This window comes from Oreochromis aureus, linkage group 7 (assembly GCF_013358895.1).
Source record: "Oreochromis aureus strain Israel breed Guangdong linkage group 7, ZZ_aureus, whole genome shotgun sequence".
NCBI lineage: Eukaryota > Metazoa > Chordata > Actinopteri > Cichliformes > Cichlidae > Oreochromis > Oreochromis aureus.
Genome location: NC_052948.1, coordinates 10,731,690 through 10,744,415, shown reverse-complemented (window position 1 = coordinate 10,744,415; position 12,726 = coordinate 10,731,690). Strand labels below are relative to the sequence as shown.

General features: G+C 38.7%; 1 protein-coding gene across 1 annotated transcript; it reads right to left on the bottom strand.

Moving 5' to 3' along the window:
- Window positions 1–4,347: 4,347 nt before the first annotated feature.
- Window positions 4,348–8,629, bottom strand: tnni1c (troponin I, skeletal, slow c). Its single transcript, XM_031731200.2, has 8 exons — window positions 8,468–8,629; window positions 8,320–8,323; window positions 8,180–8,215; window positions 7,722–7,763; window positions 7,422–7,553; window positions 7,236–7,325; window positions 6,941–7,123; window positions 4,348–6,839 (listed from the first exon to the last, which is right to left on the bottom strand). Exons 1-8 carry the CDS (start codon window positions 8,476–8,478, stop codon window positions 6,738–6,740), a joined length of 600 nt encoding a protein of 199 aa, XP_031587060.1. The 5' UTR covers window positions 8,479–8,629; the 3' UTR covers window positions 4,348–6,737.
- Between the last annotated feature and the right edge of the window lie 4,097 nt (window positions 8,630–12,726).

Here is a 12,726-nt window from a genome sequence, read left to right as displayed (position 1 = left end):
CTGCTGCACATACTGATCTCACGCATGGAGGTAAAGCACAAGCAACTAGAGCTAATCTTTTAGGATAGTAAGTTACTGGCTTCACTTGTGGAAAAAAAAAAAGTGCTGTTAGTTATTTCACAGTCACCTGGCATTTATGCTGTTCACAGAACCACAAGTCCATCGCTGGACCTCCTCTGCGCTGTCACTTATGGAGCCTGGCACGCTCCTCAAATCCTCATGATTCAACGTTGCTGAAGATTTTAAAGGCAGAGCACGTCGTACACCTTAGTTGTCTTCCTCAACGTCAACGTCGAAACTCTTTCATTTTATTTTAAGATTTTGCTGTGCAGAGTCTCCTCATGACGATCTCCTGGAAGCTCAGTAGCACAGCTCTCTGTGCTGAAGGCGATCTCTGATCCTCCTGAAGACTCTCTCCAGGCCTCAGCTCCCATCTTGTGGACGATCCTCTCAGTCACTTCTCTCGTCATGGCATCTCACGACATCTGCAAATTAAAATGACACTCCTCTTGCCACATGGCTTCCGCCATGTGTCAACTCCCAATGAGACATGTACAAGAATGTTGCACATTCTCCTAAAACAATCTCCAGGGTTTGTCCCTTGGAGCAGCTTCACTCCAACCTGTAACCCTGTGTAAAAACATTAGTCAGCAATTAAATGTTTAGCTTGTCTAACTCTCAGCTCCACCTGGAGCCTGTATCCTGGAAGACAAATCCGTTAAATCAAACTTCACATTTTCAACCGACTATAGATCAAAGGAATAATAAAGTATTCAGCATAAAAGACAAATATCATGTGCAGGTTTTCCCCAATCATTAAATCACTATTATTATCACAATTTGTCCCAAATCATGAATCATCCCAATTTATTCCACAATTTAATCGGTGACTTTCCTTAAGCAATGTCACTCCACTCATTTTATCACTATGAGCTCAGTAGTGGCCAGCTAATGAGCCCCATATTCAACTATTCTGTAACCACTGCACATTTGTTCAATTGTCACTTCTCTGTCTGTGCTGAATCCTTTACAAGCACTCTTAAAGAAAAACAAACATTAGCCAAACACAGTTCATCCTGGTTATCAGGTGTCGGCCATTCAGATTCCAGAGAAGCTGTGAAAAGTCATAAAGTTAACACTCGCTGTAGAAAAAGTAACAATAGTTTCATCACAGTATGTCTCAAACTGTATTCACTTCTCCCCTGTAACATTCATATTTTCTCCACAACACAGTGTAATTTCATCATCAACACACAGCCTGTAACCACAGTTTTCTTCACACAAAATCTCAGTAATCCTGTGGTAGAAAACACACATTAAGTTGTGTCCTGCTATAAATCACATGATCAAATCACATGATTAACCATCTGCTGTAAAAGAAATGTTAATGTTAGCGCTGCGCAGGTGTATACACTCTTTCTCACAGTGATCTCTGTGAGCAACACAAAGTAGTTAATAACACACCCATGGTGAATTCACAGACACAGAAAATTTTAAACCAAAAGGTTAAATTTGCAGAGTTCACATAGTCATGTGACCCAAGTTTCCTCCTGTGGTCTCCTTCTGTTCCTGCAACAGAGACACACACAGAGATACATCCACACCTTTGTCAGGTGGGGGTTAACTTCACACAATGGTGTTAAGTCAGTCAGTCTTGTCAGCTTTTGTCAGTCAGGTAGTTAGTTCCCCATTTATTTTAAAATTCTCACTCATTCACACAGTCATCCATTCTTTCTTTTTGCTGATTGTGGAATTTTATCGTCGCATTTTCATTTTCACCCACAGCAAAATAACGTCATTTCAAAAGGAAAAAGAAAAACTCCAAATTGGATTCCCTCTCTGAATCCTTTTTGACAGGGACTTGTTTTCTGATTGTCCCAAATAAGTGGCTTTCTCCTGAGCTCATTTTAATTTTTTGGAGAAACTCACTTTTGCAACAGTTTTCTCGACGATGAGTCGTATAGCTCTTTTATTCTAATCGTGGATATCTGCTCAAACAGAGATCATCAACCGAAACCTTCAGTGCACCATGAAAGTAACAAAATAAAAAAGAAAGGAAAGCAAAGGAAAGAAAGGCCTTGTTTAAGTCATGACACGTGTTCTTCATGCCAGGGGGATAAATCGTAACAACCCATTTGGCAGGCTCAACTTGGTAACAAAAGACAAATCAACAGCCAGTTTAATCTCAAACATTCATCCAATCAGTCACACACACAACATACAGCATAACCCTGTTGTCTCATCACATAATAAGTTTCTTCTCATTTAACCAAAAAAATGTTTGCCGTGGTAAAACTTCTTCATACACCAGAAACTCACAATCAGCTCACTCATTTAAAACCCCTCATCAGCATTCTGTTTTCCTCTATGATGCAGTCATCTCTCCTCCTATAATATTCAGTCCACTAGTCTATGTATCACTTTCATCTTACTAGTGACTTGGACAAGATGACAAACAGAATCTCATGCTTAAGATGCTGTCTGGTCTTCATGAGTATCATTTATTGTGTATATGCATGTAGGGTTAGTATGGTTGATGTATTTTCTGTATGTTTTGTGTTCCTCTCATCACATTTCATTAATCTCATCACTGCTTAAAACCACACACATCTCTCTCTCTCTCTCTCTCTCTCTCTTTTAAACTATCCTTCTCTCATAAACAGAAAGTAGCATTATAGCTGTTTCAGGCTGAGAAACACCAAACACTCTTCGTGCTATCATTCACCACACAAATTATGTTATTTCTTTGTCCGCTGGGCAGGTGACCTGCAGAATCACGTCTGCCCCAGCTGGATGCCTTTTCACACACACCGTGACGTCAGACACACTCACACTCGCTTCTGCTTAGAGCACAATTTCACTTCATTCATCAACGATCCACACACCACGTGCTGCCCAATAAAACTTTGCAGTGTATTTCATCCTCTTTCAAGGCAGACTTAAACACCATATGGTTTTTTTTCTGTTGTATCAGGGATGGATATGTGGTTGCAACGTTTATGTTCACTTTCTTTCCTTTCTGTCTCCTCTCCTGCCTAGTCTGTTTTGGACTCAACGCTGCTCCTAATGCCTCTCCATACTCAGCCTTTAGTCTCTCCTCCACCTCTGCCTCTTACGCTCTTCTCTGGCTCTTTTTTTCTGCTAACATTCTTGCTCTTTCTAATGCTTTTCCACGGTGTTGTTCCACAACTTAGCGACTGCTAACTACAATTCCTTCCTCTGCTTAGCTGTCCCTGTTTTACCTGCTGCACTTAGAGTTATTCTTTCTACAAGCATTTTACACTGAACTTCCACTAATATCCTTCAAATACACCAACAACCTACATACTGCATGCTGCCCGGTGAATATTTCTCCATAAATTTTACATCCCCTTCTAAGGCAGACTTACACATTTTATTCTCACACAAGACAACAATCAGCCACACTCACGCAGACCACGTCTGGCCCGCACACACACAACATAGGCCTATCGCTTGCGTCTACACGCACAGCTAGCGCGCTCTGTTGAAAACTCTCAAACGCCCCATATGGCGGAGAATTCAACCGTCGGACACTCTCCAAACGCCCCATATGGCGGAGATTCCAACCTTCGGACACTCTCCAAACGCCCCAAATGGCGGAGATTCCGAACACTCCTCACGGCGGAGCTACCGAACCTAGGTTATCTCCACGCCCCACACGGCGGAGAAGCCTGCGTCTCTCTCACGCGGCTAGCGCGCTCCCGTACCTGCGATCAACGCAGGGTCACGTAGCCGCTCTCTAAGGCCTTCTGTACTTACTGTTCGTGTTGTTTCCGTTCATGGGAAGAGTCTCTGTATCCCGTCAATCGCCATCCATCCCGAGGGGAGTTCAGACGCAAACTTCCCGGCCTGGTGACAAGCATCAAGGCACCAGGGCTTTCCGTCAATCATCCCAGACGTTGCGGTGGCGTCCTCTCCCTCTCCTCGCGATGGAGGCAATGTGTTGGGCTCCGGCTCGAAGGACCAAATAAATGTTGGGTCTGTTCCCACAAACCCCGCTAATTCTAGAGACTTATTCATCATGAATGAAAACAAGACAGTCAGCGATCGATCGATTACTTGCGCAAGGGAGGCCTCGTCTATGTCCAGCATGGAAGTGACCCCCATGAGGGCCTCCTCTCGCTGGCTTTTATTGACAAACTTCAAACAATAGTTTACAAAACACCTCCCCTCGCAACCCCCTTTGGTTACAAAGACAAGGCACTGTATGTATATGCATGCAGGTGTGTGTGTGTGTGTGTCCTCCTGCTGACCAAAGGGTCGTAAACGCAGGAAGCTTACATCAAAGGAAGTAGATCTTCCAGATAGGATGTATCTGCTATAAAACCTCCCCCAACACAAAGTGGTTAGAGGTGCTCAGGATCAAAGGAATAGCTTTGATAATACTGCTTGAACTAAGACTGTACAAATTTAAGAAACACAATGGCAACATTCAACAATTAGACCTAACACCCAGTCACACTTATTCATATAGCACTTTTATCCATGCCTCAGAGCTTTCCTAATATTCCCACACACACTCATATAGGTGCATCATAAGGGACTCTGGGTTTAGTGTCTTGGCAAAGGATACTTCAACATGTAGGCTGTAGAAATTTGGATCAAACCATCAACTTTCCAACTCGAAGATAAACTGCTCTGCCTTTTGAGCCACAACTGCCCCAGGATGCAAGTAATGAACTGAGACAACTTTTAATTTAAAACAAAAAAAGAGGTATTCTAGTTATTGATTGAATTACCTTTGGAGAGAAACAAGCTTTATAGGTGCATCATCACTGTATTCCTCCTTGGTACATCTCTGCACATTTTCACATTACTCTTGATGGATTTCAATATACAGTTCTTAAAGTTATATCTTTGATCTAATTGGTAAATGGTAATTATTCTTAAAGTCATTCAGATAAACTTGAAAGACATTTGTGTTCCTGCCGGTCAGCAATCGATCTTATCAGGCAATCTCATGAATTTAGGCATAGTTAACTAGCTGAAGTTAAAACCTGGTGAAGGATGGGACGTGTTCATCTACACGAAATTTCCACAAAACCATCTCTAGGGTTTACAGACAATGGTATGAAAAATATAAACTATCCAGTGAACAGTAGTTCTCTAGGTGGAAATCCTTTGTTGATGTCAGAGATGACACTAGAATAGTCAGGGTGCGTTGATCTGATAGGTAGGCAAATGTAGCTCAAATAACCACTCATCACAACCAAGGTATGCAGAAAACATGTCCTGCTTTTTTTTCCTCAACGGCACATGTCAAACCTTAAAACAGCAGAAGACTGCAACAGGTGTCACTTCCTGTCAGCTCGAAACAGGAAACTGTGGCTACAGTTGACACAGGCGGACCAAAATTAGACAACAGAAGACTATAAAAACATTACCTGGTCTGACAAGTCGTAATTTAATTCGTGCATGTTGTAAACAACATGACAGCATGCATCCATCCTGCCTTGTATCAACAGTTCAGGCTGCTGTAGGTGATGTAATGTTATGGGAGTTATTTTCTTAGCACACTTTGGGCCCCTTTTTATCATCTAAGCATTGTTTAAATGCCACAGCCTGCCTGAGTATTGTTGCTAATAATGTCCATCCTTTATGACCACACTGTACCCATTTTCTGCTTATTTCAATCAGAATAGAATATCATGTTACAAGTCTCAAATAATCTCAAACTAGTTTCTTGTACATGACAATGAGTTTACTGTACTCACTACTGTCATTGCTACTGTCACCAAATTTCAGGCCAACAGAGCACCTTTGGAGTATTCGCATTATAGATATACAGCTGACAAATCTGCAGAAACTGTGGGCCAAAACCTCAGATTTGGGCATTAGGTACATGTCTATACATACATCTATACACCCTGATTCTTGTAAAAGTAAAAATAGAGACTAGCAGGCCAATTTCTGTGATTTTCTTAGTCTTGAGGCTAGACTGATATTTCTGGGTTATGGCAGATTATTTCATAGCTCATATAGACAGAAGCTGTACTATTGTAGTGCATATAGGCCACTGTTATACTAAATGAAATAACTTTACACAGTAAAAACAGCATTGTCAGTCATACACAAATTCTTTCCATCACCCTTAGAGTCCTTAAAGGCTGCTGACTCCATCCACAACACCCTTCATTATTCAACCCCCTGTCTTGCTGACAGTGTTTGATGCTAGTTCAAGGACAAGTATCAGTGTGTGTGACAATATTTGCTGTTTTTAACCGGAGAGGAATTCATTCCATAGAAGAAGAAAGGCTAAGTATATCCTTGCTCTAAATATCTCAGGTGGCACTGCAAGTTTATGGCATTCCTTAGTGGAGACACAAGAAACACAGCTCCATTACCGTGTACAAGGACAATACCAAGCAATGTAAATCTGCTGCACTCACAAATGAAATACAGTATTATCACCATATAATAATATGCCTAAAATCTAACTCCAACCAATCCAGTTGTTCATGGAGTATATCTTATTTAATGGCCAAGCTCTGAACTTCATCGTGTATTAGTCTCCACTACAGTTATTTATGAATTAATTTATTTTTAGGTTTCTAATTTTCAGTTTTTGCCTATCCCATTTTATTTTTGACTCATTTTAGTTTTATTTTATAAATGTTATGTTAAATTTTGGTTATTTTTTTTCACTTTCAATTAAAGTTCTTTCATTAAATCTTCCTCCATTACATCCTGCATCGTCAGCACACGAAATAATTGGTTCACTGGGCACCACCGGCAGTATCAAACATCTTCTTCCTGCCCTGCATACCAGACATGGCCTCCACGTTTTTACGCCAGTCACCCACCTCCATCGTCAGCTCCTAAAGTAAAGCCGCATTCAGACCATCAGGTTCTGCAGTTTTATTTGGCTGCCTATTCAAATATAACTAGATAACCAATAATGTGTGTTGCTAGAGCAAACCTTCTCTTGTTTGATGTCTTCTTTCTTTACAGACTTGAGATTGGCCCTCAGATCCATGGAGCCCTTAGTTTTCGATCCAAACAGAGCTTTCAACATCTCATCTGCTGACACTCTCACCTTCCTGAGAGCTGGTTTCTTAAACTTTCCTCCAAGGTCCTGAACCTTTAGCTTCAACTCATTGATCTAGCGATAGAGGGAAAAGCTTTATTGGTGGCTTATTGTTAAAGGGGAAGAAAAAGCGTGTCAATGTATTTTAGTTTAATACAGTGTGTTATGATGTTTGCTGAGCTCATACATCTCTGTAGTTCTTGAGAACCTTTGCCTCACAGTCATACCGATCTTCGTCCACCAGATGAATCTTTTCATGAATCTCCTTACAGACTTTCTACACAGAAAGAAAAAGTTTCAATTCATGACACTTGATTGGCTTTAAAAACACTGCCAAGCCCATATGCTTACTCATAGTATCATAAGCTCACACCTGCAGATCATCGATGTTTAACCCACTGAGCTGCAGCGGTGGAAGCTTCTCCCTCAGGTATCGAACCTTCTCTTCCTTGTTTGCAGCCTTCTCTGCCTCCAGGTCTTCCGTTGCACGAGTCAGCAGAAGGATCTCGGAAAAGTCAAAGAAGTTTTCATTTGCGTCATCTAGTCATCGCTTATGATTTTAATATTGGTTGTTAGCCTACAGGAAAGAACTTTTCTCATAATGACATTCTATTTATTATATTCATGAGTTATTACGGCTCGTGCATTTTTGCCATCATTATGAATTATTTACCTTTAGTGATAGCTTGCGTGACGCGGAAATCTTGCATTTAGGCTGGAAATAATACAAAATGTGACATATTATTGATGACTTGACATGCCACGTTGCCCAATTAAGTGTCTAACTCCTTTAAAAACAACAGCAGGATGGAAAATTTTCTATCTGCAGTTATCCATATGAGTCTAAAATAGGTACCCTTAACAAACACAAGAGCGTATCTGGTGTTCTGACATCAGTTATAAGCTCATCAGCCATTTAAACGATTACCTTTTTTTTTTTCTATAATGAGAAGCTAAATGTCATATGATATCAAATAAAACTGACAGAAATATATCACAATGACACTGAAATTATTTCTTTTTTCTGCTGCATGAAAGTATACAGTGTGCAAATATAAAAACACATTCTTGACAGGTTAGAAATATAAGACTTAATTTAATAATCATATGATAATATAAAAATATAAATACCTTCGCCTCTCCCTTGGGGGCAATGGATGATGTATACTGAGGAGAAAGGGATGCACAAGAAATTCAAACTACGTTAAACACAAATCTGTATCATTGTTAGCTGAGAAAGTATATGGTCATACATGCAGGCTGCAACTTACACCGCTGTGATGGCAATGCCCAATTTGTTGTTCAGCAAAATCAAAGATGCACAAACGAAAAAAAGGCATGAGATTATTATTCTCATATGAAAGAGTATCCGACTTCATAGGCCATTTAAATAAGAATAAAAAAGTGATGACAACTTACTCGCCAGACATTGTTGTTCCGTTACACAATTTGGATGCTATTAGATTTGAAAATGGAAAGAAAGAAAGAAAGAAAGAAAGAAAGAAAGAAAGAAAGAAAGAAAGAAAGAAAGAAAGAAACTATGACGCCTAATTGAAGCTCTCACTTCTAACGTCAGGAACGTGTCACTTTACAAGCGGGAAACAGCAGCGGCTGCATTTTATAAGTCAGACGCGTAGATCGAAGATCGTCTATTGTGACGAATAAATCTCCCTTTTTTTTTTCTTTTTTTTTTTAGAACTTACAAGTTTCTCACCAAGATACAAATTCAGCACTTTGGTTTTGGCCACCTAGCGACCCCCCCACACACACACACACACACACACTCTACATAAAAATGATAAAAATAAAATAAATAAATAAAATAAATTCGTGGTCCTCAGAAACAACGACACAGTGAGATGTCTTTGTTTTGTCTAACAGCTGATCTCGTGACGCTTCCCGGGCCCTCAGTGAGAATTGATACTGTCACTGCAAAAATGAAAACCTTTCACTTCCGGATATGAGCCAGACTGATGTTTATAATGCTGTTAATATATCTTGTAACAAGCAGCGAGCTCTCTGTTTTGTTTCTCTTTTATATTTTTTGGCAAAGGGAGGAAGACTGAGTGAGCAACGTTTTCAGCGTGACATGCGTTACTTTCTGTGGTCGTCGTTGGTAGCTTTCATCTGTGATGGCATCTCCAGAGTGTTTTACAGTGCGTCGGTATTATAATGTTATTTATTAAAGGCAAAAGGTTCCTGGCTTACCAATAAACCAAAAGGATTTCCACCTACTAAAACATACTATTAGGTCTCTGGAATAAGAACCAGAATCTGATCTGAATGAAAAATATAATATTCTTGTGTGAATGCTGCACAACTATGAAACTGTATTCTTCAGGGTAAGATGTATGTATAGTTTAAATTTCCTTTATTTTTGTGCACACTAAAAACTTGGCGCCCCTTCTCCAACTAGTTCAGCTATCCACACAATGTGTTAAACCCGCTCTGACATTATTTAACACATGGTCGGATTAACCTGTTATTTGCCCATGGGTGCAGAGAACAGAGTTCCCAGTACATCACTGTTTTTTGTTTTGCTTTGCTTTTTTGTAGTGCTCAATTATAAGGTTTTATGTTAAGTGGTTAAAGTAATTTTTTTTTATTAAGTGATCAAATGTCAAGATCACTGTCACAAAACGTTTAGGACATCAAGACATCATGATCCAATAACTAAATGCGATGCAATTGAAATATGTAAAATCAAAGGTTTATTTATTCAAATAAATGTAATTGGACCAGATTCAATTAAATTCAATGTTTTACATTGTATTCATGTAAATTACAGTGAAATTTTATATGTAATCAAGTTACTTAAATAAAGTCAGCATTTATGGGGATAAATGTCTTTTGAGTGTAAGATAAAATGAGAAGTTGATGAGATTTTATCAACAAAAAGGGGTCAAAGTTCATAAAGTTCTCCAAAGATTTCTGGCCACTATTCAACACAAAAGTCAAAATATGAAAGAGATGTGACCACAAAATATTAAATTCCTTACTATATTTATATATATATGTACTTAATCCTTACTAGATATGGTATCTGAGTCTAGACAGATAGAGATAAAACAGCAAGGCAGTAATTCATATAGAATAGAATAGAATAGAATAGAATAGAATAGAATAGCCCTTTACAACAAAGTTGTGTGTGCTCCACGCCAACTGTGCCAGCTCTGCAGGAATAAAATATAAACAAATCGCAATCCAAACTGCATATTTGTTGATTTGTTGATTAGACATAATTTCATAAGCAATATGGCCAGACTATATAAATTAATTATGATTAAAAACTACACTGTAAAATGTAATTCTAGCTGTTTGTTATTTCAACATATTATTCTATATCAGTTTGACGATAGATGACTGAAGTTGTTGTTATAACATAGAATTACAAGTTAAAAACGTCCCAATTACACCAAAAAAAGCTAACTTGAAAACTCATGTCCAGCTAAATCAGCAACTTATGTGAACTTGACAATGCGGGTAAGTTGAGCACAGCAGGATTCAAAACTGCCTCACGTGACTGCTACCGAGGTGCATCATGGGGAATTGGCGGTTAACGACATGCTCACTTTACTTGGACGTTTTCTAATCGTCTTCTTTGGAATATGCTTTCAAGGTGAGTAACATTGGTTATAACTATAAGGAAAGAGAGCTACAAAAGTTGGAACATGTGTTTTGAATTTATGGCATGATGTGTGTTTTTCTCTTTTACCGAAATGTTTGCTTTAGCTAATGTAACTTTAGCCGACAAGGTCCAGCTTGTGTGTCATGACCAAACTTGACCTAATAAACTGACACATGGCCTTTTTTATGGGTTTAATGTGGCACTGACCAAATCACAAGTATTGTGCCGCTAGCTTTAAGGTTGTGCACTCACCCTGTTGCGATATTAGCAAGCTAACTCAGCTAATTAATAAAGCTTATTTCATATTGTCTCTGTACTTGTAAATTTCTTTCAAGTTCACAGGCTGTTGTATTTTGGTGGAAGTTCATTTTGGCAATATTTCCAATAACTGGCTGGGTTCAAAAGAACTTTTGGCAGGACTCGGATGCTTGTTGTCATCTGTTTATCCCTATGTAATCACTTAAGTTGTTATTAACTGCTGCATGCTAAGCTGCAAGAGTGCACTGAGGACTGAGACAAAATATGGTCTACAAACCAGCGTTATATTAGTTTTATCAGATAGTCCTCCAGTGTGTTTATTTTTGCTTTAATTATATTGTGCAGTTATTTGTTACCCTGAAATGCTTTATGCTTAACAACAGCTCACTATTTTGACTTATTTTTGAACTCTTGTGATCAGTATGACTAGATTATGTGAGTTTCCACACTAAACGAGCTGTAGTGATAAAATAATTGGCATCAGAGACACTGATTTTGGCATGGTATACTGCAGAAGTTTTTTTTTTTTGCATAATTTACCTTTTAATTAAACTGCATTCTCTGTATTGTAACAAAACTAACATTGTTTATATGTCAGAAAATTAGCAAACATGAATAAATGGCGAAAACAATATAATTATAACATATATTTTTATTTTACTTATTTTAGGTCTGTGAAGCCAAACTTGATGCTGGGGATTTATTTTTGTCAGTGGAGTCAAATGGTAAGTTACAATTTGTGCATTTTGTCATACTGGAAACACCTCAGATTATATTGTAATTTAATAGCTCTGTAGAACAAATGATATAAAGATTGTAGTGTCAGGGTACTTCTTAAGAAGTAATATGGCACTATTGATGATCACATGCAGGTGGCATAAACTAAATATTCAGACGTGTTACCAACAAATGATTCATTAACAAAAGCAATGGAGCAGACTGTTTAGGTTCTTGTGGTTGTAATAACATCCATAACTGCAAGTTTGTCATTAATTTATTTTCACAGGTCTAGATGATCACATCTGACTTTGTCATTTAAATGAGGTGGACTTGCAAACTTTGCGCTCTTTGGGGTAAATTGCTGTCCACTACATATACACAGAATGTGCACAGTATTTCAGATCTAAAAGGGAGTATGTAATGGACTTGCTGGCTTTAATGTAAAAAGCCTGTTGTGTAACTTTAATGAGGCAGTTGGACTAAAACAGTATTGCTCATCAAGGTAAACATCTGAGGAATAAGGAAATTGTTACTTGTCCTTTTACTCAGTGTTCTTTTAATCGCACGTTTACTAAAGTTTTACATCACATAAGTCATTTTCACAATCATTCTACTTTAAAAGATTTCAAGACAGAGCTTATTGTTCTCTGAACTTCCTTGTTTGCTGAACGGCAGGTAAAGTGCATCTTTTGTTTGTTTGCTTTTGTGTGTTTGTGTTTTCTCTAATGGGCCTCAGATGACTGTTTGCTTAAATTTGGGTCTCAAAGAATCTTTTTTAATTCTGCCTGTACTCTCCACCCCTCTTCTTCTATTGCTCAGGTTGAAGCAGAATTTGCCCGTCTTACATCTGTTGACCTGAAAGGGTTCCTTTTGCTGTGCTTGACCATTATGGAGAGGTTCGTGGAGCTGTACAAAATCAAGAGCAGCATAGGAGGGCTAACTAGGCTCATAAGATGCTTCGGAGATGATGTAAGTGTTCAAGTGCGAAATCTAATCCTTTGTTTAAGTTTTAGGTTATCCAGTTCAACTGATGAACTCATTAAAAGAAAGCTGATAAGTAAAGTCTGTCATC

Bases quoted from the DNA above. Each gene is read 5' to 3' on its own strand.
- tnni1c (XM_031731200.2), bottom strand. The intron at 7,764-8,179 runs GTATTTATATTT...TATTATTTCCAG, and splicing joins CCCCCAAGGGAGAGGCGAAG to CCTAAATGCAAGATTTCCGC. The intron at 7,326-7,421 runs GTGTGAGCTTAT...CTTTCTGTGTAG, and splicing joins TAAACATCGATGATCTGCAG to AAAGTCTGTAAGGAGATTCA.